We start from the raw sequence: 26,253 nt of genomic DNA on the forward strand, positions 1-26,253 counted from the left end.
TAAAATGAAACATCGCTATATATTTATCTATATGTTAGTGGTGTTTCATTTAAATCACAGAAAAATGTGGATTTGGGGTAACTTTAACTAAAAATTGGGGATTTTTTTTAAATCGGAGAGAACTAGGATCCTTGCTGATCACTTACGTAGTTTCTCCCTTAGGGCCTGCCTAATACTTAAGTAAAAAGTACTTTTAAAAAAATATTACTATGCTAGTATGGACGGGGTTTTAATATGTTTGTTCTGTCTTCTGATCTTGGAAGAACTCGGTGTCTGACAGGCTGTTAGTTTACTATAGCAAATAACTACTTTTGTAATTAATCTGTCTTTAGACTTCTCAGAAAAGCTGGTTTAATAATTTGGCTTTGTAGGAGCTTGGTTTAGGACTCTTTGCCAGAAAAATCCCCTCTTTGAATTGTTTCTTGAAGTCCTTGAGGTTTTTTTTTTCCTCATGCATAACGAGTAGTTTTATAGTATCACAAAGATGTTTGTCTGTATTGAAGAGGACTACAAAAAGTGTTTATTCACCTTCCTGAAATGGTTACATTCAGTAACATCTATTTAGATTTTTTTTATTTTTTTTTTTATTAAAGGGATACAGGATTTGATTGGAGATATAATTTAGCCTCTAATCCTGTCCATTGTAATCTACTAGAACTGCTATGGTGAAAGTACTTGATAGAAAAAGGCAACCTGCTTACTATACAGCAGGGTTAGTACCTCTTACTTACGGTGACACATGTCCCAATTTAGCCAGAACAATCCAGGATTCTGTAGCCTGGTCCTGGCCATTTTATCAAAAGTCCTAGGCAGGAGTCCAGTGGGGAGGTAGATCAGCATGGTGTGCCAGGCAGGTCCTGAGCAGGCACCACTGCTCTCGTGTGGGAGCAAGATGGGTGCCAACCCACCCACGCATGGCACATCCTTGTTCCTGCACAGAAGTGGTGTTGCCTGCCTGGTGCACCATGCTACACCACCTCCCAACCAGATGCTGGCCTGGGACTTTTTTGACCAACTGTCTGGGACCAGGTGACTAAATGCTGTAGCGTCGTGGCCAAACCAGGACATGTGGTGATGCCACTTACTGCAACTCCTACAAGATTGTGGTGCAAAGAATTAAGTTGTTAAGAAGTGAAGTTACTCCAGTTGGAAGAATTCAGTCTTTAATTACAAGAGAGAGAAATGGAAGCTAATACATTCAGAAGTAGAAAATTTCATGTTAATTCCTATATACGAGGGTCAAGGCACAACCAGAATATCTCCCAAAGTCTTTCTTGTTCTGAGTTCAGCAAATACAGCAGAAAAGTATAGTTTTTAATTTTTGGTTTCAGAGTGTTACATTGATTTTTTTTTTTTTTTTTTTTTTTAAAACATTCACAAATGGTCTTTATTATAAACTGTTTTTTTTTTTAAGTAAAAATAAAACTATGCACACCAGGACAGGAACACTCCTCCACTTGCCGCACTTTCTTCCATGTTCCTTGGCACTGTGGATTGCCAACTGCTTGCCAGTGGAGAACTTTATTCCTGAAACATAATACAGTAAATGATTACTGAAAAACCTACTTGGTTATTTATCAATCTATTTAAATTGTAAATAGAAATGTAGCTATAAGATTTCATATTAAATAAAAGTACTTGGTAGCATGTCAGCCTTGTTTAGATTTTATTTATTTGCCTAGCTTTCATAACACATCTTCTATTCTTATACTGTAAGCTTTCTGGAGTGTTTAGGCATTGATATAAGCTAATGAATGGTAAACGCATGTGTTTGACTAAAAGTGAGTCCAAATACGTAACGTCTTGTTCCAGAATTGCTGTTCTGGTTACTTCATTAAGTGTATGCTGTTTGAGGGAGTCATGTAGAAACCTGTGGGTGTATCTACACAAGATGCTTTACTGTGCAGTAGATTTGTCTGCTTCACAGTAAAGCATCACCGTCTACACATGCTCACACTTACTGTTCAGTAAATTAATCTACTGCACCATTAGCTACCAACTGTAAAGATGGGTAGTCAACTAACTACGCAGTAGATACTGTGCAGTAATATGTGTAGATGTTGACCAGAAGTAAACTTGCTCCCAGTCAGCCTAGCCAGTGGGGGCCACAGGGGACAGGGATTACTCTGTCCTCGATCCTAGTGCTGCTCGGCTACCTGCTCCCCAGAGCAGCCGGCTGTATGGGACAGCTGAGGGGCAGATTCCCAACCCCTGCCTGCTCCCCAGAACAGCCAGCTTGGCAGGGCATGGAGTTGCTCTGGTGGACAGGTGAGGTCTGGGAATCCAGCCCCTTTCCTCCTACCTGGCAGGAGACTCGCCCACACACTGGACAGCTCCCAGCAACCCCCTGCTGAGCATGGAAGCTCCACCAGGCAGGGAGCTTGCTGGCAGCTTTGTGTCTGGCTAAGCACAGGGCCAGGAGAGCTCTGCTTTACTAAAGTGGTCCCCTCCCAATGTGAACAGGGCCAGAGTTCTCCTGGCCCTGTGTCTACTAGAAATGGTCCTATGCTGCTTGCCAGCACAGGAGGAGCCTGGAGCTCCCCCTGGCTGCTGCAGGAAGGCAGAGTAGGGCAGAAGCAGCCCTGTGCCAGGCTGCTCTCACTGGGAGCAAATCTGCTCCCAAAAGGGAGCATGTGTAAACGTGCTTCTGGGTAGGCTTACTGCACAGTGTTGTAACTGAGCAGTAAGCCTACTTTTAGCACATGTAGATGTGCCTTGTCGCTACTAGACTTGGGCTCAAATTTAGATGACAGCACAGTTTCAAAAGTGTATTGAATCTGCAGCTTTACAAAGAAGCCTTAAAGGAAGCAGCTCTATTCCTTCCTTCATATATAAAAATAAAGCTATCAACCCACTAAATTTGGTTTTGTGGCACCAAGCATATTTGTCCACAAAAGGTCCTAATATGCACTTACTGAACTGGTTAATAATTAACATTGGCTTTTCCAGCTACTGTAAATAAAACAAACTCTATTGTGTAGCCTCAGATAAAATTTGAGAATGAAACAAAGGTGTTCTTTCTGGGTCAGATAAAAATGAAGAGGTTTCATTCTTCAAGTAACTGCAAGCTGGTCTATTTTTGCTTTTTATTCATAATTTTTTATGCAACCATTGTCTTAATGCTGACAATTCTTACATTGTCTCTAAGAACGCAAATGAGGGTGTGCACAAATTTACCTTTAGCTCCTTTAAAAGCGGTTGGGAAGTGAGGTGGGGGAAGGGAACTGCTGTTCAGATCTATATGTTACATCTGCGTGGTTTGATAGTGTCTAACTAAGTCACCCTAACTTGATCCTGGATGAAGACAGATGAAAACTGGAGCAATTTTGCTATGCTTGTATAACTACAGAATAATGTGGAAGTAACTATTACATTTTAACCACTTGTATCAGTATCCTTTGATAGTTATCAAAATTGTATAGGTCGAGATTCTGAAATCAGAATTCCATGCCTATTTTAGTTATTAATTTTAGAGAAACTGCGGTTAGAACAGAGAACTTCTGTCTCTTACCCATCAGCATTAAGGCCATCTCCAGAACAACGATGATTGCCAGTTTGCATAGCTGGAGGTTGGCAAGCTACACACACTGTGTACCCTTCTCGTATATACTGCATCCACCGAGCATAAGGACGATTCTCCAGAGTACAGTGGTGAGAGAGTGATTCAGTTTTAAATTCCACACAATAGCTGCTTACAGAGAGATAAAATACAGTATGAATTTAACTAGTGTTAGTCATGTGTGCTTAAGTGTGGTTCGTATCTTCTACATACACAAAAAGTACTGCGATGATGCAGTGGTTAGCTATAAGCATCCTCTAAGAGTCACCGATTACTTAACACATCTGCTAAACAACATCCAGTTTACTGTACTCTGTGCTGACTTCTATCTTCTGTATTTTATCTCAATTTCTGATTATGCTCCACTTTAAATAATGTTGAAATAGTCAAGCAGATGAAGGCATCCAAAACTCTTGAGCAAGAGAGTTGCTCAACTAGATTAGTTGCAAATTATTAGACCAACTAGATTAGTTGCAAATTAATTTTATTTACTTATTTATTTTTGTAAGCTTTTCGGCTCAAACTGCCTTCTTCAGGGCATGAAGTCAATCTTGTACAGTCTTTGACTTCTTTGCCTGCAGAAGGGTGTTTAAGCCTAAAAGCTTGCAAACAGACAAAAAAAAGTTACAACTATCTAGTTTGTCTAATAAAAGCTATACTTCTTCCTCAAGAGTTTTTAGTGCCTTTGTCTCTAGACTAACATAGCTATAACCTATATCCTTCAAGTAGATGAATGCATTTCTCAATTACTCCTTTTGTCAGTCTGTTAACAATATAAGAAAATGTTTTGTATGTCTAAATGTTTTCAAAATACTTATTGGGTTAGTGGCCCAAATGAAAACAGTGCAGGATAAAGCATTCAGACATGCTGCAAGGCTAATACAAATTAAATAACTAATTTCAGAGATCTGAGCTATGTATTTTCACTGCTACTTCCACTCCTTTGAACCAAGCAGCCCCTGGGAGTAGTAGTATTCTATCCATCTTGTTTATGCAGAGAGCTATGTTTAACTTCTCAGGCTTCTCATCATTACAGATTTACTTGACTTTTTATTTTAACCTTTCTTTTTAAAGGCAGCCACACTAAAATTTTCCATGATCTCAATAAATGTATGCTACCCTTAAATTATTGGAAGTTAAGGTTTTTCTATGTAATCAAAAACTAGACAAGATGATCCAAAGTCATTTGCTAATTAAATTACCTGGATTCTTCTGTGTCTGAAGACCATAGAGGAGATGCTGCTCGCCTTTTTCTCTCCTTACTGTATTCAAAGGTTGTTATGAAAGCAGGAACTGGGAGAAAATAATAGGTCTATTAAAACCATAAATTCTATGAGAGAACAGTAAAACAAAGTAGAGCTACAACTTAGTGTGTAGGTGTGTCTAAGCAAAACGGCAGCTCATGAAAAGGGTCAGACTGAGCTCACTGGTTTATTTGAAAATGGATACAGCCCTACTTTTCCCTGCTGTAGATCTGTGAGGAACTGCCTTAGAAATTGTGCAGCTTGTGAAACTGCAGGATTTTTAAGTCAAATTGTAGACTTCATGGACACATCCAGATGAGCGGGAACATGCGCACAAAGTATACATGATAAGGATCTCCATGCTGCACATTTGTAGCACAGAGCTACAAATAGATATTGGACCCTCTTTTTTTTTTTAAGATACTAAGATTTCCCAAGAAACGGGAGAGCACAAATGGCTGCAGTATGTGCCACTTGAAACTGGAGCTTGGCCAGCCAGAGCCACATTCTGGCTACTGGCCAGGCTCTGTAAACCCAGATTGCTGTTGCTGCTGCAGCCCCAGAAGGCCCCTCAGGAATCCAGGTAAGACTGGGGCCAGTCCAGGTGCTGGCCCCAGCCTCCCCTACCCTACCTGGGGCAATCTGCCACATGCCAAAGCACGCATGCAGGAACATTCCCTGTGGGCAAGTAGCAGTGGCACAACTGTGCACCACTGCTGTTTGTCCCCAGGAAAACGCATGTGCATGCTCGTGGGGATGCGCCCCATTTGTTTCAAATGTTGAGCTCGTTTGGTTGCCCTGTATTTGACATTTCACTGAAGCAATGTTTCCCAACCTCTTCCAGCCCAAGGCACACTTACATTAATAAAAAATTTCTGTGGCACACCATCCTCATAGCTATTGTAGCTCCTTGCCATGGCAAACTTCTGTGGCATACGTGTTCATTTCTGACGGCATACTTTTCTGTTGCGGCACACTGGTTGGGAACCACTACACCAAATGACTCTCTAAGAAAACACTATGACCACCTTATAGGGTACAGTTGGTCAACTTGTGGTATATGTGCCATAAGTAGCATGGGCAGGCAGCCTCCTGGTGTGGCATGTGGCAGATCAGGGAGGAGGCATCCAGCACTGGCAAGAAGCAGAAAGTGGCAGCAAGCTGGGCTTGGAGCACAGGATAGGAAGCAGCATAGCAGATCAGCTAGGAGAAGGGGCTTGGAGCAGCACTTAGGGAGGGTATGGGACCCTAATTTGTAACACCTACCAAAAAGGCCCCCACATATATATATAAGTAGGGATTTACCCAAGTCATGACCAGGGCTGGTTTTCCCTGATCAAAAAATAACAAATTCTCTACTAAAAAACCTACAATCCTTTGTTAAAATTTAAAGCCCTCCCCCCCCCCCCCGGCCCTGCTGGTGCCCCTCACTCCTCACCCACAGACCTCACAGCCTTGCTGGTGCCCCTAACCCTCCTCCCCCACCCACAGTCCCTGTTCCCCCAGCCCCCAGGGCTATGGACCTGGGTCTGTGGCCCCCTGTCCCTGCTCACCCCCTGCTGGTGGCTCCCCACTGCCATGTGTACTCCCAGGTGGAAGGGGGGCCCTGAAGCTCCCAGAACTGTACCTGGGGTAGGTGCAGGCTGCAGACTTGAGCTCTGACCCTACTCCATTTTTCTGTGGGAAACAGAAAACCCAGATCCATGCTCATGACAAGTGAAAGGGATTTTAACAGGCTGCTTGTTGCCCATGGAGCTAATTTTGTGGTCTTTGCACAGTGAATTCACCCCTCGTCACTGTTTGGCCAAGAAGGCTGGCCATTGTGTGGCTCTGCCCCTTGCCACTGATTGGTAGAGCAGGGCAGAGCTGAATGACCAACAGCCTTCTCCTAATCAGTGGTGGGAGGGAAGGGAGGCACCTTCATTGTGGCTCCTGTCCTTCATAGCCTCACCCCTCCCAGTCCCTCCTACTGGGGAGCCGAGCGGTTGCAAAGCTTTCTCTTGTGCATGGATGACCTCTCCCTGACTCAAGAAGTCTATGGGCCAACGAAAGGCAAAGCGCTGCTCAACCTGGTACTGGCTACGGGGGACAACCCAATCGGCGACCTAGTGATCGATGGGAAGTTGGGTGACAGCGACCACGAGCTGATCACCTTCACCATCCGCCGTAAAGCTGGCAAGTCAGTCAGCAACACAGAAGTCCTTGACTTCAGAAAAGCCGACTTTGACAAGCTCAAGAGGCTTGTCGGTCAGGCCCTTAGGGACCGTGACCCCAGGGAGATGGGAGTTCAAGAAGAGTGGTTGCTTCTCAAGGAAGCGATCCTCAATGCACAAGCTAAATCTATTCCAACACGGAGGAAAGGCAGCAAGAAGGCACAGCAGCCCTCCTGGCTCTCTAGGGACCTAAGGACCTCCTGTGGCTAAAAAGGAAAGCCTACAAAGGATGGAGGACAGGATTCACCCAAGGAGGATTATTCTGCACTGGTCTGGTCCTACAGGGAGCAAACCAGGAAAGCCAAGGCTGCAACTGAACTCCAACTAGCTTCAAGCATCAAGGACAACAAGAAGTACTTTTTCAGATATGCGGGGAGCCAGAGGAAAAGCAAGGGCAATGCTGGACCCCTGCTAAACTAGATGGGGCAACTGACAACGGATGCCCAGGAAAAAGCCAACCTATTAAATAGGTACTTTGCGTCAGTCTTTCATCAGTCCCATGGGACGCCCATGCCTGCTATGGGACAGGGAGATCCAGGTGATGGGGATCCCCTACCCTCCATAAATGCTGACCTCGTGAAGGAACACCTTGAGAAGCTGGATACCTTCAAGTCAGCCGGCCCTGACAATCTGCACCCCAGGGTACGCAAGGAGCTGGCGAGCGTCATAGCCCAGCCCCTGGCACGGATCTTTGAAAACTCCTGGCGCTCTGGTGTAGTGCCAGAAGACTGGAAGAAGGCCAACGTGGTGCTGATCTTCAAGAAAGGGAGGAGAGTGGATCCGGCTAACTACAGGCCCATTAGCCTGACTTCTATCCTGGGGAAGATCTTAGAAAAGTTTATTAAGGAGGCCATCCTTGATGGACTGGCCCAGGCTAACATCCTAAGGGATAGCCAGCATGGGTTTGTTGCGGGTAGGTCTTGTTTGACCAATCTCATTTCCTTCTTGTCCGGGTGACCTATCAACTGGACAAGGGAGAAGAGATTGATGTCATATATCTTGACTTCCAAAAAGCCTTTGATCTGGTATCCCATGATCGCCTCTTTGTCAAACTGGCCAGTTGCGGCCTTGGCTCCACCACGATCCGCTGGCTGGGAAATTGGCTCCGTGGTTGAACCCAGAGGGTTGTAATTGATGGCAATCACTCATCGTGGTGCCCTGTGACCAGTGGGGTCCCTCAAGGCTCTGTCCTTGGACCCATACTGTTCAACGTCTTCATTAATGATGTGGACATTGGAGTCAGGAGTGGAGTGGACTGGCCAAGTTCGCCGATGACACCAAACTTTGGGACAAAGCATCCACGCCAGAAGAGAGGCGAGTGATCCAGGCTGACCTGGACAAGCTCAGCAAATGGGCAGACGAGAACCTCATGGTGTTTAACACCGAAAAATGCAAGGTTCTCCACCTTGGGAGGAAAAACCTGCAGCTTCCTTATAGGTTCGGCAGTGCTACGTTGGATAGCACTACAGAAGAAAGAGACTTGGGGGTCATCATTGACCACAAGATGAACATGAGCCTGCAATGTGATGCTGAGGATAATAAAGCGACCAAAACGCTGGCTTGCATCCATAGATGCTTCTCGAGCAGATCCCGGGATGTCATTCTCCCCTTGTACTCGGCCTTGGTGAGGCCGCAGCTGGAGTACTGCGTCCAGTTTTGGGCTTCACAATTCAAAAGGGATGTGGAGAAGCTTGAGAGAGTCCAGAGGAGAGCCATGCGCATGATCAGAGGTCAGGAAAACAGACCTTACGATGACAGGCTGAGAGCCATGGGACTCTTTAGCCTGGAAAAGTGCAGGCTCAGGGGTGATCTGATGGCCACCTATAAGTTTATCAAGGGTGACCACCAGGATCTGGGGGAACATTTGTTCACCAGAGCGCCCCAAGGGATGACGAGGTCGAACGGTCACAAACTCCTGCAAGACCATTTCAGGCTGGACATAAGGAAGAATTTCTTTACTGTCTGAGCCCCCAAGGTCTGGAACAGTCTGCCAGCGGAGGTGGTTCAAGCACCTACATTGAACACCTTCAAGAGTACATTGGATGCTTATCTTGCTGGGATCCTCTGACCCCAGCTGACTTCCTGCCCTTTGGGCAGGGGGCTGGACGCGATGATCTCCCGAGGTCCCTTCCAGCCCTAATGTCTATGAAATCTACTGCCACCGGGGCAGGAGCAACTCTGTATAGCCTTAAATGCTAACTTCAGATGTGTTTTTCTGTTACATTTTCCATGAAGGGGTAAACTAGAAGCCAGGTGGAACTTGGCAGAACTCTGGGGACTGCAACCAAGTTCAGGAGAGCTGAGGCACTGATTAGGGGACCAAGACTAACTGGGCTGTAAAGTTGGCATATCCTAAGTAGGGCTCAGACAAAGTTGTTTCTGAGAGCTTGCTGTAAAGATTTGGAAATAGTGACTAGACTCCTGAGCCCAAAGATATTTGAAATGCAGGGGATCTACTTGCAACAAATTAGTGACTAAATGCAGAATTGGAACAGGTTGTAATGCCTATTCAGTCCTGAAAAAAAATGCCCAGTGTGACTGCTGGATTTTTTCCTTTTTTGTTGATGATAGAGGCTGAAGCTATTAATCATTTCACATAAATCATCAAATTAGCAGGATATACCCTCACACTTGTCGTTAAATAAACACAGGGTGGATCCAGACATGCAATTAGCATGTAGCAATAAACTCTGGTGCAGTTTGTACTGGAGTTGATTGCTCCTGGATGCAGTGTTTACATATGCACACAGAACCGCCACATTGAGCTGAGGAGGAGCAGCCCCACCTGGCAGGGGATTCAGGAGGTCAGCCTGCCAGCCCAGAGCTGCTCCATCCCAGCTCAACGTGCTGCAGAGGGGCTGGCCAGGGTATGAGGCTGCTGCAGTGTGGGGCTAGCCCAGCCAGTCACAGTCTACACAGGTGTTTCGGAGCACTAAACTCCACTATAGACTAGTACTTGTCTTGGACAGTACTATCCTATAGCAGAGTTAATTAATTTACTGCACCCTAATAGGAGGTGTATGTATAGACGGTAATGCTTTACTGCAGAGTTAATTAGGCAACTCCGCAGTAAAGTGCATGTCTGGATGAACCCACAGTGTCACCTTATAGGCCACATTTTAAAGAGTCTCAGATTTGTGTGTACATCTGTGTGTGTGTGTGTGTGTGTGTGTGTGTGTGTGTGCGCGCATGCATGCACACACGCACACCAACCCAAAATGAAATAACTGTTCCTGACTGCCCAGTTTCTTTGCAAGGATACAGGCATATTCATTTTGTTGGTGGACCCTAGAAGAATTCCATTGTCTGTCAGTGACACAGGAAGGGGATGTTTCAATGCTAAGGCTTAGTCTTACAAAGGACTTACTGGAAATAGACCATGCTAGGCCTTACTAGAGACAGATCTCTCTAAGCCTATCCTATGGGCAAACTGCTCTAAAAGAACGGGGCTATTTCATTTCCCACAAAAGCTTTGCTGTAGATTTCCTCCCAGTTTTTCTACAGCAACCCTTTTGATGTTTTTTCGCATCCAGTTGTCCATTAGGAAGAGGGTGCAAATAGAGGTGCATTCCATTCAACTCCTGCTCCAAGAATCTATTCAGACACTAATGTCCCATCTGAAGGTGATTGGTTGGTCTCATCTCCAGCACACTGGATCTGCTTTTTGGGGATGGCATGGCCTTTAGTGACCACATGGAAAGGAAGGTTGAAAAAATGCTCTTAAATACACTTTTCACTTTAAAATCTTATTAAGATTGGTACTGTCTCATACTTCTAGAGAGTGGTCTTTCAAATGGGAACAAGACTACTTGTTTTGATCCTTCTGTCTATTCAATCCCCTCAATGACATGGATCACAGTTCTATTTTCTTTTTGGAGCTAATTTCTTGGATGCTTTCACATTAGCCTAGAGAGCTCTGGGCGTATTCTTAGCGTAGGAATATTTTCTCCAAGTTTTGTTTCTGTCCCTTTCCCTCTAAGGGCCCTGGCTGTGGGAAAACATTTTAGACGCTATCTTGAAAAAAGTCTTGTTCGGAAAAAAATGTACATCCATGCACTGCTGCTTTCACAGCTGAGGGAAATTAACCTTTTTACTCTTCAAGGGGGAAAGTCCTGAGAGGGAATCTACTAACTGAAAGACAAGGTCTTGCCCATGACTAGAATGGTATCACCATATTACAAAAAACAGCAAGCATATTTCCTTGCTCCAATATTTTATGAAATGTAGCATATACGCTTATTTTGTTTTGTTTTTACTAAGCATTTCCCCAATTCTATTTTCTGATTAATTTCTCAATGAAAAAATACTGAATTATGTAATTCCACTTGTCATTATGTAGGTCTGCCTAACATGTATGTTATGGGGCGCACAATATTTTTTAATGAATCAAATAATGGATGCTTTCCATGCACATCTGACAAACTATAAATGATTAACAGAATATACTGGAAACTGGACAAACACTTCTGAAAGGCTTCAGTCAAGAAAACAAAAGATAATTTGTCTTTAATTCTTAATTTAATAAAACTCTTGTGGGGAAACCTCTGCTTCTTGTGATGGACAAATGCAAATTAAAAAACTGAATAATTTCTGAAATGCAAGTATCTATAAAATTACATGAAAGTAAAAATTGAGGTTCTGAAATCAACTTGTATTTTATAGACTGGACCTACAATTTTATTGTCATTGTGGAAAATAAATAGCTGCTGTTTTTAACTGCCATGAGATTAAGGGTGATATAGGTCAATCGGAGAGAAATTACCGTGATCATGTCCGCAGTCCTGTCCTTCATAAGTCAGGTATTCCAGGCAGCCAGCCTTCTCCTCTAGTGGAGGACAAGGTTCCCCACCGTTTTTAGGTTCTTGTTGCACATAGCGCCTACGCATTCGGAAATTAGGTTTACACTGCTCTCCACAACCGCTCCAGTGACTCCACTCCCCCACAATGCAAGGAAGAGCTGCAAAGCAATAATTAAGTATTACTAGCAGTCAAGATCACACTTTTATTAGCTCTAACAACTCTAGTAGTATGGTCATGCATTGTATTCCTTTACATATATGTTATGTTTTAAGGAGTTTTTAACTGTCTCTACTAATAATGAAAGAGTGCTGGCTCAGCCACATAGTCAAAATGTATACTGCTTTCTCCACTTTGCTTCTAGGTGCAAACTAGACAGGGATTTAAAGTAACACTTCACCTATTGTAACAACTACACAGTCCATGCATGTAGATGCGCCCAGGGTGTATCTACATGAGATGCCCTACTAATCTACTGAGCAGTAAAGCATCACAGTCTACGCATTTGCACATTTACTGCACAGTAGCATGTGTAGATGCTTGACCAGGAGCAAATTTGCTCCCAGTCAACCCCAAAACTAGGGGGCCACAGGGGACAGGGATGTCCTCTGATCTTGGTGCTACTTAGCTCCCAGTTTCCATGGGAGCTAAACAGGGGCCAGAGCAGGGTTGGAGGAGTTTCAAACTTAAAATAGCTTTTCAGTTTCCATAGGAGTTAATAGTTCATCATATAAGCTGGAAGATAAAACTACTGAAGAAGAAAAAGCACTGAGACACTTAACAGCTCACTACAGATCTCAGGTGAAGTAGTGAGGAAAGCAGCAATGCAGTGAGAAAGACTTTTGCTTTGTGGAATACAGAACCTCTCTGACATCTGCTGGACTGTTCAGCGCAACAACTGCCTTGCAAATTTTCTTATTTAGAAGACTACAGTTTTATAGGTGTGCTGAATGGAAAATCCTTCTGACTAGTAAGCAGGAGGTAGAAATTGGACCATAACGCATCCCTTACTGCTTGCCAATGACTTGACAAAAAACCTGCATGGTAAAAATACTTGTAATATAGAAGACAAAGCCCACAGGATATATTAATCATCCTTTAATTTTTAAACTTTCCCTTAGTACTTGTGCTTGCAGAAGTTCCCAGGAGTGGATTCTTTATAGTTATCTTCCTTTAGCTTGTTTGTATTTTCTACTCTTCATTTTCCCTGGATTTTGTAGTTAGACACAGGCAGCAACTCGGTTTCACTTTACTCTGGAAAGCATAGCCAAAAAAGATATCCCAGGTGGATAAAAATACTCTGAAAGCTACTTTGAGTAAAGATTTTGCAGCCTGTGTCCCAGAATGCAATGGCAGATAATGGATATATTATCCCAAAGTAAGACACTGGATACTGAAAAGGTCTTTGCTTTGTTTACCCCTTCAGAGCCACCTTGCTTTGCAAAAAAAACAAGTGTGACACATTTATGAAAGAGTTTAGTTTTTCATGGCTTCTCAATAGTACCACTGACGCTGTGGTGTTTTGAAAACTGTCCTTATACAGCCAGCAGATTTAGCTGTTAAATTGTGATGAAGAATGTTGTTGTTCTTTGAACTGTGTTCATGAGATAATTGCATACATTACAATCCTTGATAGGAGAGAAAAATTCTCATGGTTAAGGCGTTTTATTAGGATTCAGAAGATCTGGGTTTGGTCCCTAGCTCTACAGTAAATGTCCTTAGGGTTTTTGAGGAAAGTCCTTTAGCACCAGATTCCTCAGAAAGGATGTGGGTACCTTAGGCAGACTTGATGCCTATTCCTACCCGTACTTCAAGGACTATTTATGAATTGTTCATTAAACAATTTAGATAAAAAATAATAATTCTGAAAGCAGGGACCAGAAACCTCCCCGTATAGTTGAGTCTCGTTGCTGCTTTAGTCACTCAGCTATGGAGTGGTCTCATCAACCTTGATTTAACCCTCACAATCTTGCATTCCTGTCTGCATGAAAAGAGTGTAGGGTCTGTCCATCTGTGCTTGAGGCAGGAGATGTGGATCTGAACCCTCAAACTGAGAAGAATCTGGGCTCAGAGGTGTCCGTGAGCAAAGACTCTAACTATTAGGGTATAAGCCAAGCACTAAAACTTTATATAAAAAGTTGGAAAGGGGTCACACCACCCTAGCCAAGGGAAACAGGAAGCTTCCTCAGTTATTTGTAAGAACAGTTGTAGGTGCTTACCTTCTCAAGGGCCTTTGTGGGCCTGGATCCCAAGTGTATAGAGACACCTGGCCCAGATGCTTGAACACTGGGGAAGGGTGGGGGGAAGGACTTCATCTCAGCTTTTGCTTTCTTCCATTCTATACTGTCCTACCCTTGAAACAAACCCCTCTCTTTGTGAGCTGTGAGACATACTGTGCTCATTTAAATCCATCCTTAAATCACATGAAGGTTGCCCCCAGTGCATCTTGCTTTCAAGTTTTATTTAAAGTCCAAGCTGTCTATTCTATATGTGCATCTATCGCACTGAGCTACTAATGTGGAGAAGTACTCGTCAGACTTTCCACAATACAGATTTTATATTACAATTATTTATGACTTTGCACACTGTAGTGTGCACACTTCATACTCTACAAATAAAAACTTACTATTTAGTTCAACGTTTTATATCTTGCATAATTTTCATCAGATTTTTAGTAGTTTTTAGACTGAACCATTTTTTCTGCCAAATGAATACAACAGAGTGTCTATGAAGCATGCATGATAAGCAAAGTAAAAGTTACTCCATGGGGTCACGCACAGGCCAACACAGTAAAGGGTCTATACCTGTATGTCCACAGGGAATGAAATGTACTGACTACAAAAGAGCACTTGTTTCTTTCAATCATTGTTGCCTTTACAACATTTTCTGTCATTAGGATGTAAGATAATTTTGCATATTCTCACACAATCTGATCCAAAGTCCACAGAACCCAATGGCTTTTGCTTCCTGTGCCATGTTTTATTTAACACAGTATCCTTTTCACAGCTGAGCACTGAGGTGTGTAGAGAGTGAATTAGTTCAACCAAGGGAAGAATATGGTCTTTTAATTAAAGATAACAATATGTATATAATGGTAGCACATAGACGCTCTCCTTCCTTTTATTCCCCCACATGATCTAGTGACAATTATTATCCACTATATATTCAACTTTCTGTACAATGTATCTACATTTTATTTACAGACATTTTTAATGTTCTTTTTAAAAAATATCTATTGGGGCTCTGGTAGCATTTAGAGGACCCAGCTAATATTAGGGTCCACTGTATTAGGTACAAATACTTTGTAAGAGATGTTCCTTGCATCAAAGAGCTTATAGTCCAAATGTGCAAGCTAGAAAGAAGCAGACCAGTGAAATAACTTGTTTGAGGTCACCCAGTGCTTTTATTTCCTCAATATACTTTTATTCAATGTTTAACAATTGAAATACTAGAACAAATATGATTATCAAGTATGATGATATTATACATATATTTAACATTGTCATTTTCTGTCATTCAGGAGACCTGTAATGATTTTTAAAATCTTAATACATCTGCATAGTACCTTTCAGGGATGTTTAAAATTAATTTTCTAACCAAAATTAATACCACATTTGGCTTTACTTTTCCTGTTCTTTGAAGGCAGATTTTCAACACTGGGCACATCTACACATGCAATTAATGCACACAAATAAACTCTGGGTTCTGTTGCTCTGGAGTTTTTTGCTCCTGGGCATGATGTTTGAATGTGCGCCTGGGAGCAAAAAACCCCAGAGTATATTGCTCTGGAGTTTATTCGTGCACAGCACATGGAGCCAAGTCAGTACAGCCCAGGCTGGCAGGAGACCCAGGAGATCAGCCTGCCAGCCCAGGGTTGCTCTGACCAGGTTCCACATGCTGCAAAGCGACTGGTTAGGGCCCAAGGGTGCTCTGGCACATGGGTTAGGGCATTGTCTACGCATATGCTGCTATGCACAAAAAAACTCTGCAGCAGGGTACTTGTATTTACAGTGGGGTTACCATACGTTCAGGTTTTCCTGGACATGTCCTCCTTTTGGGTTTTCCGATTTCCATCTGGGTGGGTTTTTTTTAATCTGAACAAATGTGTGGGATTTTGCTCTGTTCCACTGGTGGAAGCAGGAGGATGGCAATTGGAGGCAGGGGGCATCACGTGCAAGTGCGTACATACACACACATGGCCAGCATACAGCCAGGCAGGGTGGTAGGAGCAGCCTCAGCAGCTGGATGCGGGTAAGTCTATGGGGAGTGGGGGTTGGAGGACTGGGGTGCCTGCCAGTGCTGGGAAATAGTGTCTAGGTGCGAGAAATGCAACACCCCTCCCCCCCCCCATCAGGGCCAGGGGGAGGCACCTGCCCTTCCAGCAGGGCAGGAAGGTCCTTCAGGGACAGTGTGGAGCTACGCACCTGAGCTAGTGACACCAGGAGCTGGTGCCTGGGCTCACAGGGATGGGACGTCCGGGAGACACTGCCTGGAGTGGGGTGCATAGCCTGGGATGGCACAGGAGCCCCAGCCTGGAGCCACAGGCCCCCCATCTTCCTTCCTCCAGCCTGTGTTGGGGCCAGACTTGCTCCACCAGCACCCTCACAAGCTGGAACTGCTGCAGCCACCACGTTCCCGTCTGGTCAGGGTGGGGGCAACTGGGGGCTCCCTCTGGCAGGGCTTGGGGGAGCAGGGGGCCTGCAGGTCAAGAGTGAGGGGCACTGGCAGGGCTGGGGAACTATGGGTGGGGAGTGAGGGACACTGGGGCAGTGGGGGCTATGGGCTGAGGGTGTGGCGTACTGGCAGTACTAGTGAGCTACGGGTCAGGAGTGAGGGGCACCACCTTGGCCCAGGGGGCCCAGGGGACTGCGGGTAGGGAGTGAGGGGCACCGGCAGGGCCACAGTTCTGTGGGTCAGGAGCAGCGTTCCCTCTAAGCTGCGTGGCATGCAGCTTAGAGGGAATGTTGGTCAGGATCCGGGACTGCAGGCTGGGAGCGAGCAGAGCTGACAGTGCCAGGGGGCTGGTTGGGAGTGAGGTGTCTCCCTGACAGGTGTCCTCTTTTATTGGAACTAGAAATATAGTAACTCTAATTTACAAATACTACCCTGCTGTGGAGGTTTTTAGTTTTGTGTACCCTAGTAGGTGTGTCTACTGCACATGTAGACACCAAGATGTTTACTGTGCAATTATTCAACTGCATGGGAAACTTCTTGTGCAGATGCACCCTGTGTGTAGGAAATAAAACAAAACTCATGGTGTAGTTAAGGGCTGCTGTGCCCCAGATTTGACTCTGAATCCTTTTTAAAAGTATTCCTTGTTTAAATACCTGTTAAATTAAACTGTTTCCTTTTCCCCACATACACTTTCCCATTGGGATATGCAACATAAGCAGCATTATTTTTCCCATGTTTCCTAATTGAAATTGAAGCACTGTGGTAGCTTCTATAGTTTAATTATAGCTTAATTCTAAATGAATCGCTCACCATTTCTTTTCTTACAGCACTATACTGCCACAACTGTCACACTTTTTTTCTCTCGCTTTATTCTGCATATTGTGTTACAATAGCAATTAAAAACATATGAAGTGATTAATGGATATCACAATCCCTGACAGCAAAAAGGTAAAAGGGGGGTATACAAAATAAGTCACAACATACGAGATAAAAACCTAAATCCATCAATTACGTTGTTTTACCATTGCTTATACAGAACCAAAATGTTCCTTCAGAGCAGAAAAGCATTTCATGCTCTCTAGGATTCTTTATCAGAGATTTTTGGAGGTTTCTGCTCTTCTAACATTACAATTCTGCTAGGATGCCACCAAGTGCTACCATCACAGTAGAGCAGGTGTCTCCTGCTGGTGGAAACTGTGCTTTATTAGGATGCTGCTTCCCTCCCCATCCTTCCCCAGGGGACCTGTAAGGCCATGCTGCAACTGCAGGTAACCTCTTTGGTGGCAGGAACAGAGTTCAGCTCCACCAGCAGAACTCAAAAAAAAAAAAGAATTTGGACTGATTTTTCTAACTCTATTCCAGTACAACTTGTGGGGGTGACTGTATATACCTGATGAAGAAAGAAGAACTGTACAATATGATTCTAATTTTAATCCTATGTTAGTACGTTAGGTTTCCTTTTATTTTACATTTATATAGAACTGTCAGGTATAGAGAACTCCCAACAGACTAATAACAACTGGAATAGATTCAACCACCATTGAAAGGCAACCACATATAGAGTTTTTTGCTGCAGGTCTTCAATAGTATACAGTAATACCATACAAGGACACAGGATAAAAAGAAACAGCTGTCTTATCTACCTGGAATACTGTGCAGGAGACTGAATGGGCAGAATGTAATTTTCCAAGTAAGAATTTAGCTGGCAAGTCCATGAAATAGTGTTAAGCTGGTAATAAGTGTCCTGAGATCATTCAAGAGGGTAGTAGCTTCCCTGAAGCTTTGCATAATTTAGGTGGTGATGCATAAATTAATCATTAAATAACACCATTTTTTGGATCAATGCAAATGATTTGGAGTGTGATCATTTCCATCCCAACAAAGAGGAGACCATTCTTTTGTCAATGTTCCACTGCAAGAGATTTTCTACTTAAACTGCTTCTTTTCACACACGCGTATTCTCTCAACATTGTTAAAGCTGTAAAAAATTTAGCTGAAAATCCTCGTTCATAGGTTCTTCAGCCCACGCAGTGCCATATCATCTCTTTTATGGAGTACCAGGCATGCTTCAATTTTTTTGAGCACAAGAGAACTTAATCCTGGACTTGGCAATTTTAGAATGTCCTTCCTTTCATTAGTATCTGGCTCAACTTTAATGTTTTTGGGGGGGATAATATTTTTCTATTATTCTTAACATTACTCGATTTCACATATTTGAAGATGTGGGCATTTTAACTATTTCTGTAATTCCAAAAGAACTTTGTCCAATTGAATTAGAAGTTTGCAGAGCTGCAGAAGAAGGAATGACAAAAATGCTGGAACTAAAAACATAAATGTCGGGTAGGATGACAATAATACTGTAACATGAGAAGAATTCATGAGTTTCCTTTGCTCTGAACTGTTCTGGCTTCAGCTTCTTTGCTTTCAACTGATGTCTTTCTTGATTCCCCTTTTTGATTTGGATGTTCTATTAACCCTGCTGAATTTATGGATTAGAGCTAGCTTACTGAAGCAGTTTCTTGTGCATGTATCTCAGTGTTCCTAAATGTTTTCTATGTGTAATTAATAAAACACAGGCAAGGTTTCAGATTTGCACAGTTTAAAGTCTTCCCACCTTTAGTGTGTTGAGAAAGAAACAGAATACAGCATGTTTGCCTTATAGATAAGAAGTGCCCTGTTGGAGGTTGGGTTTGGTGCCCTCCCTTAAAATGAACATCTTTCTACTCCGTTGCTGCCAAGTTCCTTGAGCTTTGCATCTTGCCTCCCTATACCACGCTGTTCCCTACTAGAATGGTTTGTTTGCTGCATATGAATGCATAGCACAGAAGATCACTACAAAAATTTAAACATGCTTTTTTGGGGAGTGGAGGAGGTATGGGGATAGGAGAGGAGAGGATGCTCTGCTTATGTAATGGGAAGCTGCAGTAACTAGGTAATGAACATTTTCCCTGGCAGTACTTCTTCCTACCTTGATCCACGATGCTTCTTCTCTGGGGTTTATGGAAGGAGTGGGACATAGATCTAGACATAGTTCAATCCGCTCCTGAACATTTGTGGATACATTAACACACAGTGGGCCTTTTCTATGCATGCATCTAGGGAACCGTAACCTCCATCTAGAAAGTTGCAGATAACAGCTCTTCCCAAATAACAACCACCTGCAAAAACACCCATCTTTGCAACTAGATTGGTAGTCTGTCTTTTCATATCCCTATCCTTTTCATCCTGTGACAGATTCTGTTCTATACATCCTACATCTATGTACAGTTTGTTTACACTCTCAAATCATTTTCTCAGGATGGGCTTCAAGTAATGTATCACAACCACAGAAAAGTAAGGCTGGAAGGGATCTCCAGAGGTCATCTTGTCCAGCCCCCTGCCTGAGGTAGGATCATCCCTATCCAAACCATCCTATACAAATCCATTGTCTAACCTATTGGCCAAACTACACAGCCAACCCTGATGCAACCACAAGCTATAATACCCTAATCCAGTGGTCTCCAACATTTTTAAGCAGGAGATCGTCTTTGTCATTTAAAAGCAACCCAAGATGTGCTGCGCACTACCGCCACTCCACCCCCTCCCCCCACCCAGCAGGTAAGTCTGTGGGGAGAAAAGTCAGGGGGAGAGATCAAGGCAAAGGGAGAAAAGATTACTTGGGGGCACCTCTCCAGTAGGTAAACCCCACCTGGGGCCCCACTCAACATACCCCTGCCTCTGCAGCACTGTCTCTCACTGCGGGGGCCTCGATCTAGCCCCTGCCCCTCCCCTCCCCCATTGGGATTGACCTGCTGGGCTGGGGCACATGCATGTATGCACACAGGCACTTAACCCCCCACCCCAGCCTCAAATCAACTCTGAGAGGCTCCAAGATCTACCGGTGAATCGAGATCCACTGGTTGGTGACCACTGCCCTAACCTGTCACAGGCAAAGCGGGGGGAATGCAGCAGCCAAATGTCCTGCTGGGGCACACTGTTGAAATACACTGGAGAAGTCCAAGGAAGAGGGCCATGCCTCCTGCTAGAAGAAGACAAACACTCCCACTTCCCCATCCATACCAATCTGACCATGGGGTAAAATTCCTTCCTGACCCCAACTGTGGGGATCAGTCTGAACCCAAGCAGAGGGGCAAGACCCTGCAACCAGGAATGTCCACATTCAAGTCCCAAACAGAAACACTGACACACCCCAGCCAAAATCCCATGCCTTGGCTGCAGCCAATACCCAAAGGCAAAAACAGAAACTTTGTGACAGTTCTGTTAATTTTGTTGACCAAGTGCAATGTATAAATAAAATTACTTCATTAGTCATTATAGCTGCTGACAGACATGAAAAAATAAATAAATAAAAACAGTTTACTGGAAGAAGCAGCGCCTTAGTTAGACCTGGCTCTGCAGTGTCTGTATAGATTGGAGCTTTTATCTAATAGCTGATTCAATAGTCTAATAACTGAGTCAGGTCCAGCTAAAATACCCAATCTATACAGACCGGGCAAGCCAGGTCCAACTAATGTGATGCCTATTCTGGGCATGCACTTGGCTCAGCATGGGGGCACACGGACTTTAAAGTAAAGCACTGTTTGGGGGGCAGGGGGAAGCTTATATCTGTAAGCAGCCTATGTTCTTTCTACTGTCTCCCCCCCCCCCCCCCCCCCCCCCCCCGCCCCCAGCATAGCAAGTACAATTAAATTTTACCAGCTTTTAAAAACCAGACACTTTCTGTTAGTTCTTTTGTTTCCTGTCTTGAATTGTCAGGGAGGAAAGGTGGTCCAATGATCAGGGAACCTGTCTAGGTCCTGAGATGCATGAATTCATTTCCCTACTTTGCCACAGATCATAGGCAACTGGTGCCTCCTGAGTCAGGGGGGGGCACCAGAGGGGCACTGGTTGGGGGGGAGGGGGCAGCAGCCAGCTGGCAACTGGGGAGGAGGGATCCTTACACTTCTGCATGTGGCACAGTGACTTCCGCCGCTGGCACGATGACGTCGTCCTACCAGCGACGCCAATTCAAGGGGGGCATGAGGCTCTCTCTGCCCCCCTACCAGCTGGAGTGCTCGCTCTTAGGGCGGGGACCAGCACTCTCAGGTGGGGGATGTGCCCCCCCCCGTGCCTCCCCTACGCATCACCTATGCCACCAATTTCCCCATGTGACCTCAAACTCATTTACTCAGAGTGCCTCCATTTACCCTCTGTGGAGTGAGGATTACGCAGCTACTTAGAGGACACACAATTAAAAATTGAGCGGAAGCTATAGCAGCAGAGACTCTAGAAGTAACTGTGGTGGTATAACCAGCCAGCCAGCCAAGCAAATAGAGTGGGCTACGTCCTTCTCCATTATCTTTAGTTCTACGTCCCTAGTGGCATTCCTTTACACCAGGATGAATTTAGACCATAACTTAAAAACAAGACACCAAATGTTGGAATAAATAAAGTGGGCCAACTCCAGACACAGCAACTACTACTGAACCAGGCACTGGATACATTTCTAATGATGTGCGCAGGACGATGTGAAAGTTTCCTTATTCACACTTCTTTGCCTAATCTATCACTTAGCTGCTATGTTCACTTGAGGCCAAACCGCAGGTCATGTCCCCTACTAGAGGCAAGGGATCCCGAGGATGAATTTGCCCCCCCCCCCCCGCGTATTGCACTCTAAGGGAAGTCAGTGCTTCCTTCCCATGATCTGAAGCCCCTTTGCCAATCCCAGAAATAAAACAGAGGTGCAACACGGCCTGCGGGAACCACTAGGGTGTGACAAATCATTCCCAGAGAAAAGAAGGTGGCCACTCGGCGTGCTTTGTAGGGCAAACAAGCCTGTCGCCAGCTAGCCATTTCTTGGAAACAAAATCCCTTGAAATTATGTCTTCGAGCAGCGGTCCTCAACCTTTGCCAGACTCGAGGCCCCTCTCAGAAAATGCCAGCTCTTTGCTCGCACTCCTTTTTCTGCCTGGCAGCGGTGGCATGAGCAAGACCCAAGGGCCCAGAAGTGTTTGAAACCCTCTGGCTGCCTGCTTGACACCCTGGGGCGCACCCTGCGAACCGTGCGCGCCTCCCCAGCCGGCCAGCGCGGCGCGGCACTCCTGCGAGGCGCGCGGAGGCGCTCAGGGCACCCCAGGGTGCCGCAGGCCGCCGGGCTCGGAGCCGGGCCCCTCACTCGGGGCTGGCGGCGGCAAGGCGGCGGCGCTGCCCCAGGGTCCCGGCGGGAAGGCGCGGGGCCGCCGGCACCTACCTGGGCAGGCCCGCGGGTGGTCGTGGCAGCAGTCCCCGGCGCGCCGGCACGCTTCGTCGCAGAAGCAGGTGCCGTAGGCGCCGTCCAGCCTCCAGCCCGTGGCCACGCAGGCGGGGTCCCTGCCCGCGCAGCACCTCCCCGCCTCGGCGCAGCCCGCCTCGGCCCGGCGCCACGGCGCCCCCGGCCCTAGGAGCCCCAGCCACAGCAGGCTGGCGAGCGCCCTGCAGCCGCGCATGGCCCCCCAGCGCTGCTCCGAGCCGGGGCAGCGGGCGGGCATCGTCCTCCGCCCCGAGCCGCACAGCCCCGCCCCGCGCAGCCGGGCCCGGCCGAGCAGGTGCTGCTGGGCGCGGGGGCTCCCGCCGGACAGCCCGGCGGCGGGCGCGCTGCCCGCCAGGCCGGCCCTTCGCCTGGCCTGAGCGGGGGCGGGGACGGGACGAGCCTCACGCGCCCCGGCCACAAGTCACTTGGCTGCGGCTCTGTGAAGGGGCAGCCCGAGGGGCCCCGCGGCAGCCAGCCCCTCCTGCCTGTGCCACCGAGGGGGAACACGAGCCCCCGCGGGAAAGTCGCCCTGGCACAGCTTGCACCCGGTGGGTGACCCCCTTGGCTTTTTTGTGGAGCCGGTTGTTTATTGTCCGAGGAGGCTTCCTGGCAGCGGGCACATTCCTCGCATTCAAGAGGACTTGTTTATTTTTTTAAAAGAAATCTGGGAGCCCGAAGACGTGGTCGCAGTTCAGCGAGTGTCCTGGTACATGAGGGAAGCTCGCTGGGATCCTAGGATGACTGTCACAACCACGACGGGCTCCATGGCAAACTGCCACCGCTTCCTGGCCCAGACTATAGGTCCATCTTGCCCAGTGTCCCATCACACAGTAGTAGCCTCTGTTAACAGGGGGGCTAACTGTTGCTCTGTGGGCTTAAGGCCCATGTCCTCAATGGGCACATCTACACTAGACGTTTTGCTGACCATTAAATTAGGCTAATGTGCCATTTGTTAGTACCAATACATACAGGTACTAGAAAAACAGAGTATTAACTAACGTGCCCCAGCACATGAGTAGACCCTGACCCAGTACAATTTGTTCCTGGTCAGCCCAGGCAGAGGGGGCCACCACAGCTGCCTGGCTAAGTAAGCCCTGATCTCCTCAGGACAGGGAGAGCTGTCCAGGGAGCTGGGACACCTCCCCCTGGGGCTCAGGGGCAGCCCTGGTGTCCCAGAGACTGTGAGGGAGATCCCCCTGCCCCCTGTGGCTCAGGTCTGACCCCCATGTCCCCTGCCAGCCTGGGGCTGGCACCTAGGGGAGCCCAGAGATTTCCCTGGCTGCTGCAGGCAGGCAGAGCAGGGCAGGAGCAGCCCTGGACTAACCTGTTCCCATCAGGCTCAGTTTGCTCCTGACGGGGGCGCACATGCAGACACATACCCCTAATGCACCTTAATTTTCTGCGCAGAAAATTCAGGTGCACCCACTGAATGTGTAGATACCTCCAGTATGTATGAAATAGGCCTGTCCCACAGTGCAGTGATCCTAAAAGGGAGAGAAGACTGATGACCAGGGTTTTGTCCACTGCTTCTCTCTCACCTGCAGCCTCTAGAATTTAAGGTCTAGGAAGTTCAGATTCAGAGGCTGTACCCCTAACTCCCATGCTTAATAGTTACTGATGCCCCTTTTCTCAAAGAATTTGTCCAGCCCCTCGGTGAATCAAACCAAACTGTCAGCCTCCCCCACATATAGTAGCAAGAAGTTCCACACCTCAATTATTCACTGTGTGAAAAAGAAATTCCTTGTGCTAGTTTTATATTCATTACCTTAAGATTATTTCAAGGGTGTCACAAGGTGCCACACAATCTTAACACTATTAGGGATGCAAACATGATGCACATAATAAACCCAGAGATTTCAAACAGAAACATATATTACATTCTCTTCCTTTGTGGTCTTTTCCAGTTCTTTAAAATATAATAATTGCTCTATTATTTTTCTGTCATCACAAATGAATGAAATCTAAGAGCTGGTATTTTCTGAGGGTTGCCTTACATCTATTGAGGGGTGCCACAAGTTTATTGGGGGATGCCTCAAATTTATCAGGGGGTGCCTTGAGTCAAGAAAGTTGAGAACCATTGGGCTAATCTATGCCTTTCAAGGAAAGACAACCTGCGGGGGCTGGCGACCACCCACAGAAACCGGTGGCGGCTTCGGCAGTGACCAGTCTCAGTGGGGGCATGGGTCTGTGACCTAAACACACCAATATATGTATGAGTGTATGTGTATTCTGAAATAACACTGATTTTTAACAACAAACCAATATTACTTAAATGACTTCACTTATTAAAATTGGAAGTTCCATCCATATTCATGAAAGCATCTGCATTAAGTTGAAGTTTGAGTTAACAAGAGAAAACAGCCAGGGTGAAGAAAAGAACAGGGAGAACATGATTACTAGGACTGTGCGAAACAGCACCGTTCCTTTTCGACTTGCATTTTGATGTTTCAACAGAACAGCATTTCGTTTCAAATTTCATTTCAACTCGAAATTGCTGTTCCAGTTCATTTCACCAAAACAGTTTTGCTGTTTCAACACGCTTTTGACATTTTGCACATAGGCTATACTGGGGAAGTTCAAAACAGCCTATAACTTTGTCATTTCTGGTCTGATTTGGATGAAACTTGCAGGACTGGTAGCCTCTTCTGAGGGCACGAAGGAGATAGGTGCAGGGGTTTCAGGACAACTGCACCTCAAATTCTTGAAAGCAAAAAAGCTCATGTCACGTGTATGCGTTAAGCCACAGCAGGGTCAAAACTGCAGGCACGCTAGCCCCCACTGAGGCCGTGAAACCTGCCAAATTTCAGGGAGATAGGTATAGGGGTTTGGGGGAAACCGCACCTCAAGCTGCTGACAAGCAAAACTTGTGACATGGGTGACACTGTGTGTGTTAAGGAGCAGCAGGATGAAAACTGCAGGCCTGCCCCTGCTAAGGCCAGAAAGCCTGCCAGCTGTCAAGGAGATAGGTGTAAGGCTTCTGGGTTCTGGGGCCCTGCACCTCTGGCTACTGACAGGCAAAACTCATGACATGGGTTCTTGTGGGTCTGTGTCTGTCTTGGGGCACAGGGGGGTGAAAACTGCAGACCTGCTAGGCCCCGTTGTGGCCACAAAGCCTGCCATCTGTCAAGGAGATAGGTGCAGGGGGAGTCTGGGTTCAAAACATTTTGTCTTGCCTCATTTTGTTTTGAGGCTGTTTCAGAGCTCTCTGTTTCATTTCGATTTTGCTGTTTCGAGCTCAAAACGAGTCAAAACAGTGTCAAAACGAAACTACAGGCAATATTTCACACAGCCCTAATGACTACCTTGAACAAATGGAGGCATGTCCCAGAAAGGCACGATCTGTATACCCAGCAGGGAAAATATGGAGTGTCACACACATGTGCAAGCGGCAGGGAAAATATGGAATGTCACACACATTTGCAAGCAGGCAGCACATCTGTGAATGCAACACATCTATGTCATTGTATATATATACCATCCATATGCAAATTCAAATAT

The 26,253-nt window shown here is 45.8% G+C and overlaps 1 protein-coding gene across 1 annotated transcript; it reads right to left on the reverse strand.

Annotated features, from left to right (window-relative positions):
- Positions 1-72: 72 nt before the first annotated feature.
- Positions 73-23,143, reverse strand: SBSPON (somatomedin B and thrombospondin type 1 domain containing). The gene is made up of 5 exons (XM_090040172.1): positions 22,717-23,143; positions 11,779-11,973; positions 4,762-4,852; positions 3,512-3,688; positions 73-1,527 (listed from the first exon to the last, which is right to left on the reverse strand). The coding sequence occupies exons 1-5, from the start codon at positions 22,991-22,993 to the stop codon at positions 1,410-1,412; spliced, it is 858 nt and encodes a 285-aa protein (XP_089896298.1). The 5' UTR covers positions 22,994-23,143; the 3' UTR covers positions 73-1,409.
- Between the last annotated feature and the right edge of the window lie 3,110 nt (positions 23,144-26,253).

This window comes from Crocodylus siamensis, chromosome 3, assembly GCF_052110815.1.
Source record: "Crocodylus siamensis isolate JL-2025a chromosome 3, ASM5211081v1, whole genome shotgun sequence".
NCBI classification, from domain to species: domain Eukaryota; kingdom Metazoa; phylum Chordata; order Crocodylia; family Crocodylidae; genus Crocodylus; species Crocodylus siamensis.

What these genes read in the sequence shown, in the direction of transcription:
- SBSPON (XM_090040172.1), bottom strand. Translation starts at nt 22,993, where the DNA reads ATGCCCGCCCGCTGCCCCGGCTCGGAGCAGCGCTGGGGGGCCATGCGC. An exon ending in GGACTGCGGACATGATCACG is followed by an intron (nt 4,853 to 11,778) that starts GTAATTTCTCTC and finishes ATTTTCTCCCAG; the next exon opens with TTCCTGCTTTCATAACAACC. An exon ending in TCAGACACAGAAGAATCCAG is followed by an intron (nt 3,689 to 4,761) that starts GTAATTTAATTA and finishes CTCTGTAAGCAG; the next exon opens with CTATTGTGTGGAATTTAAAA.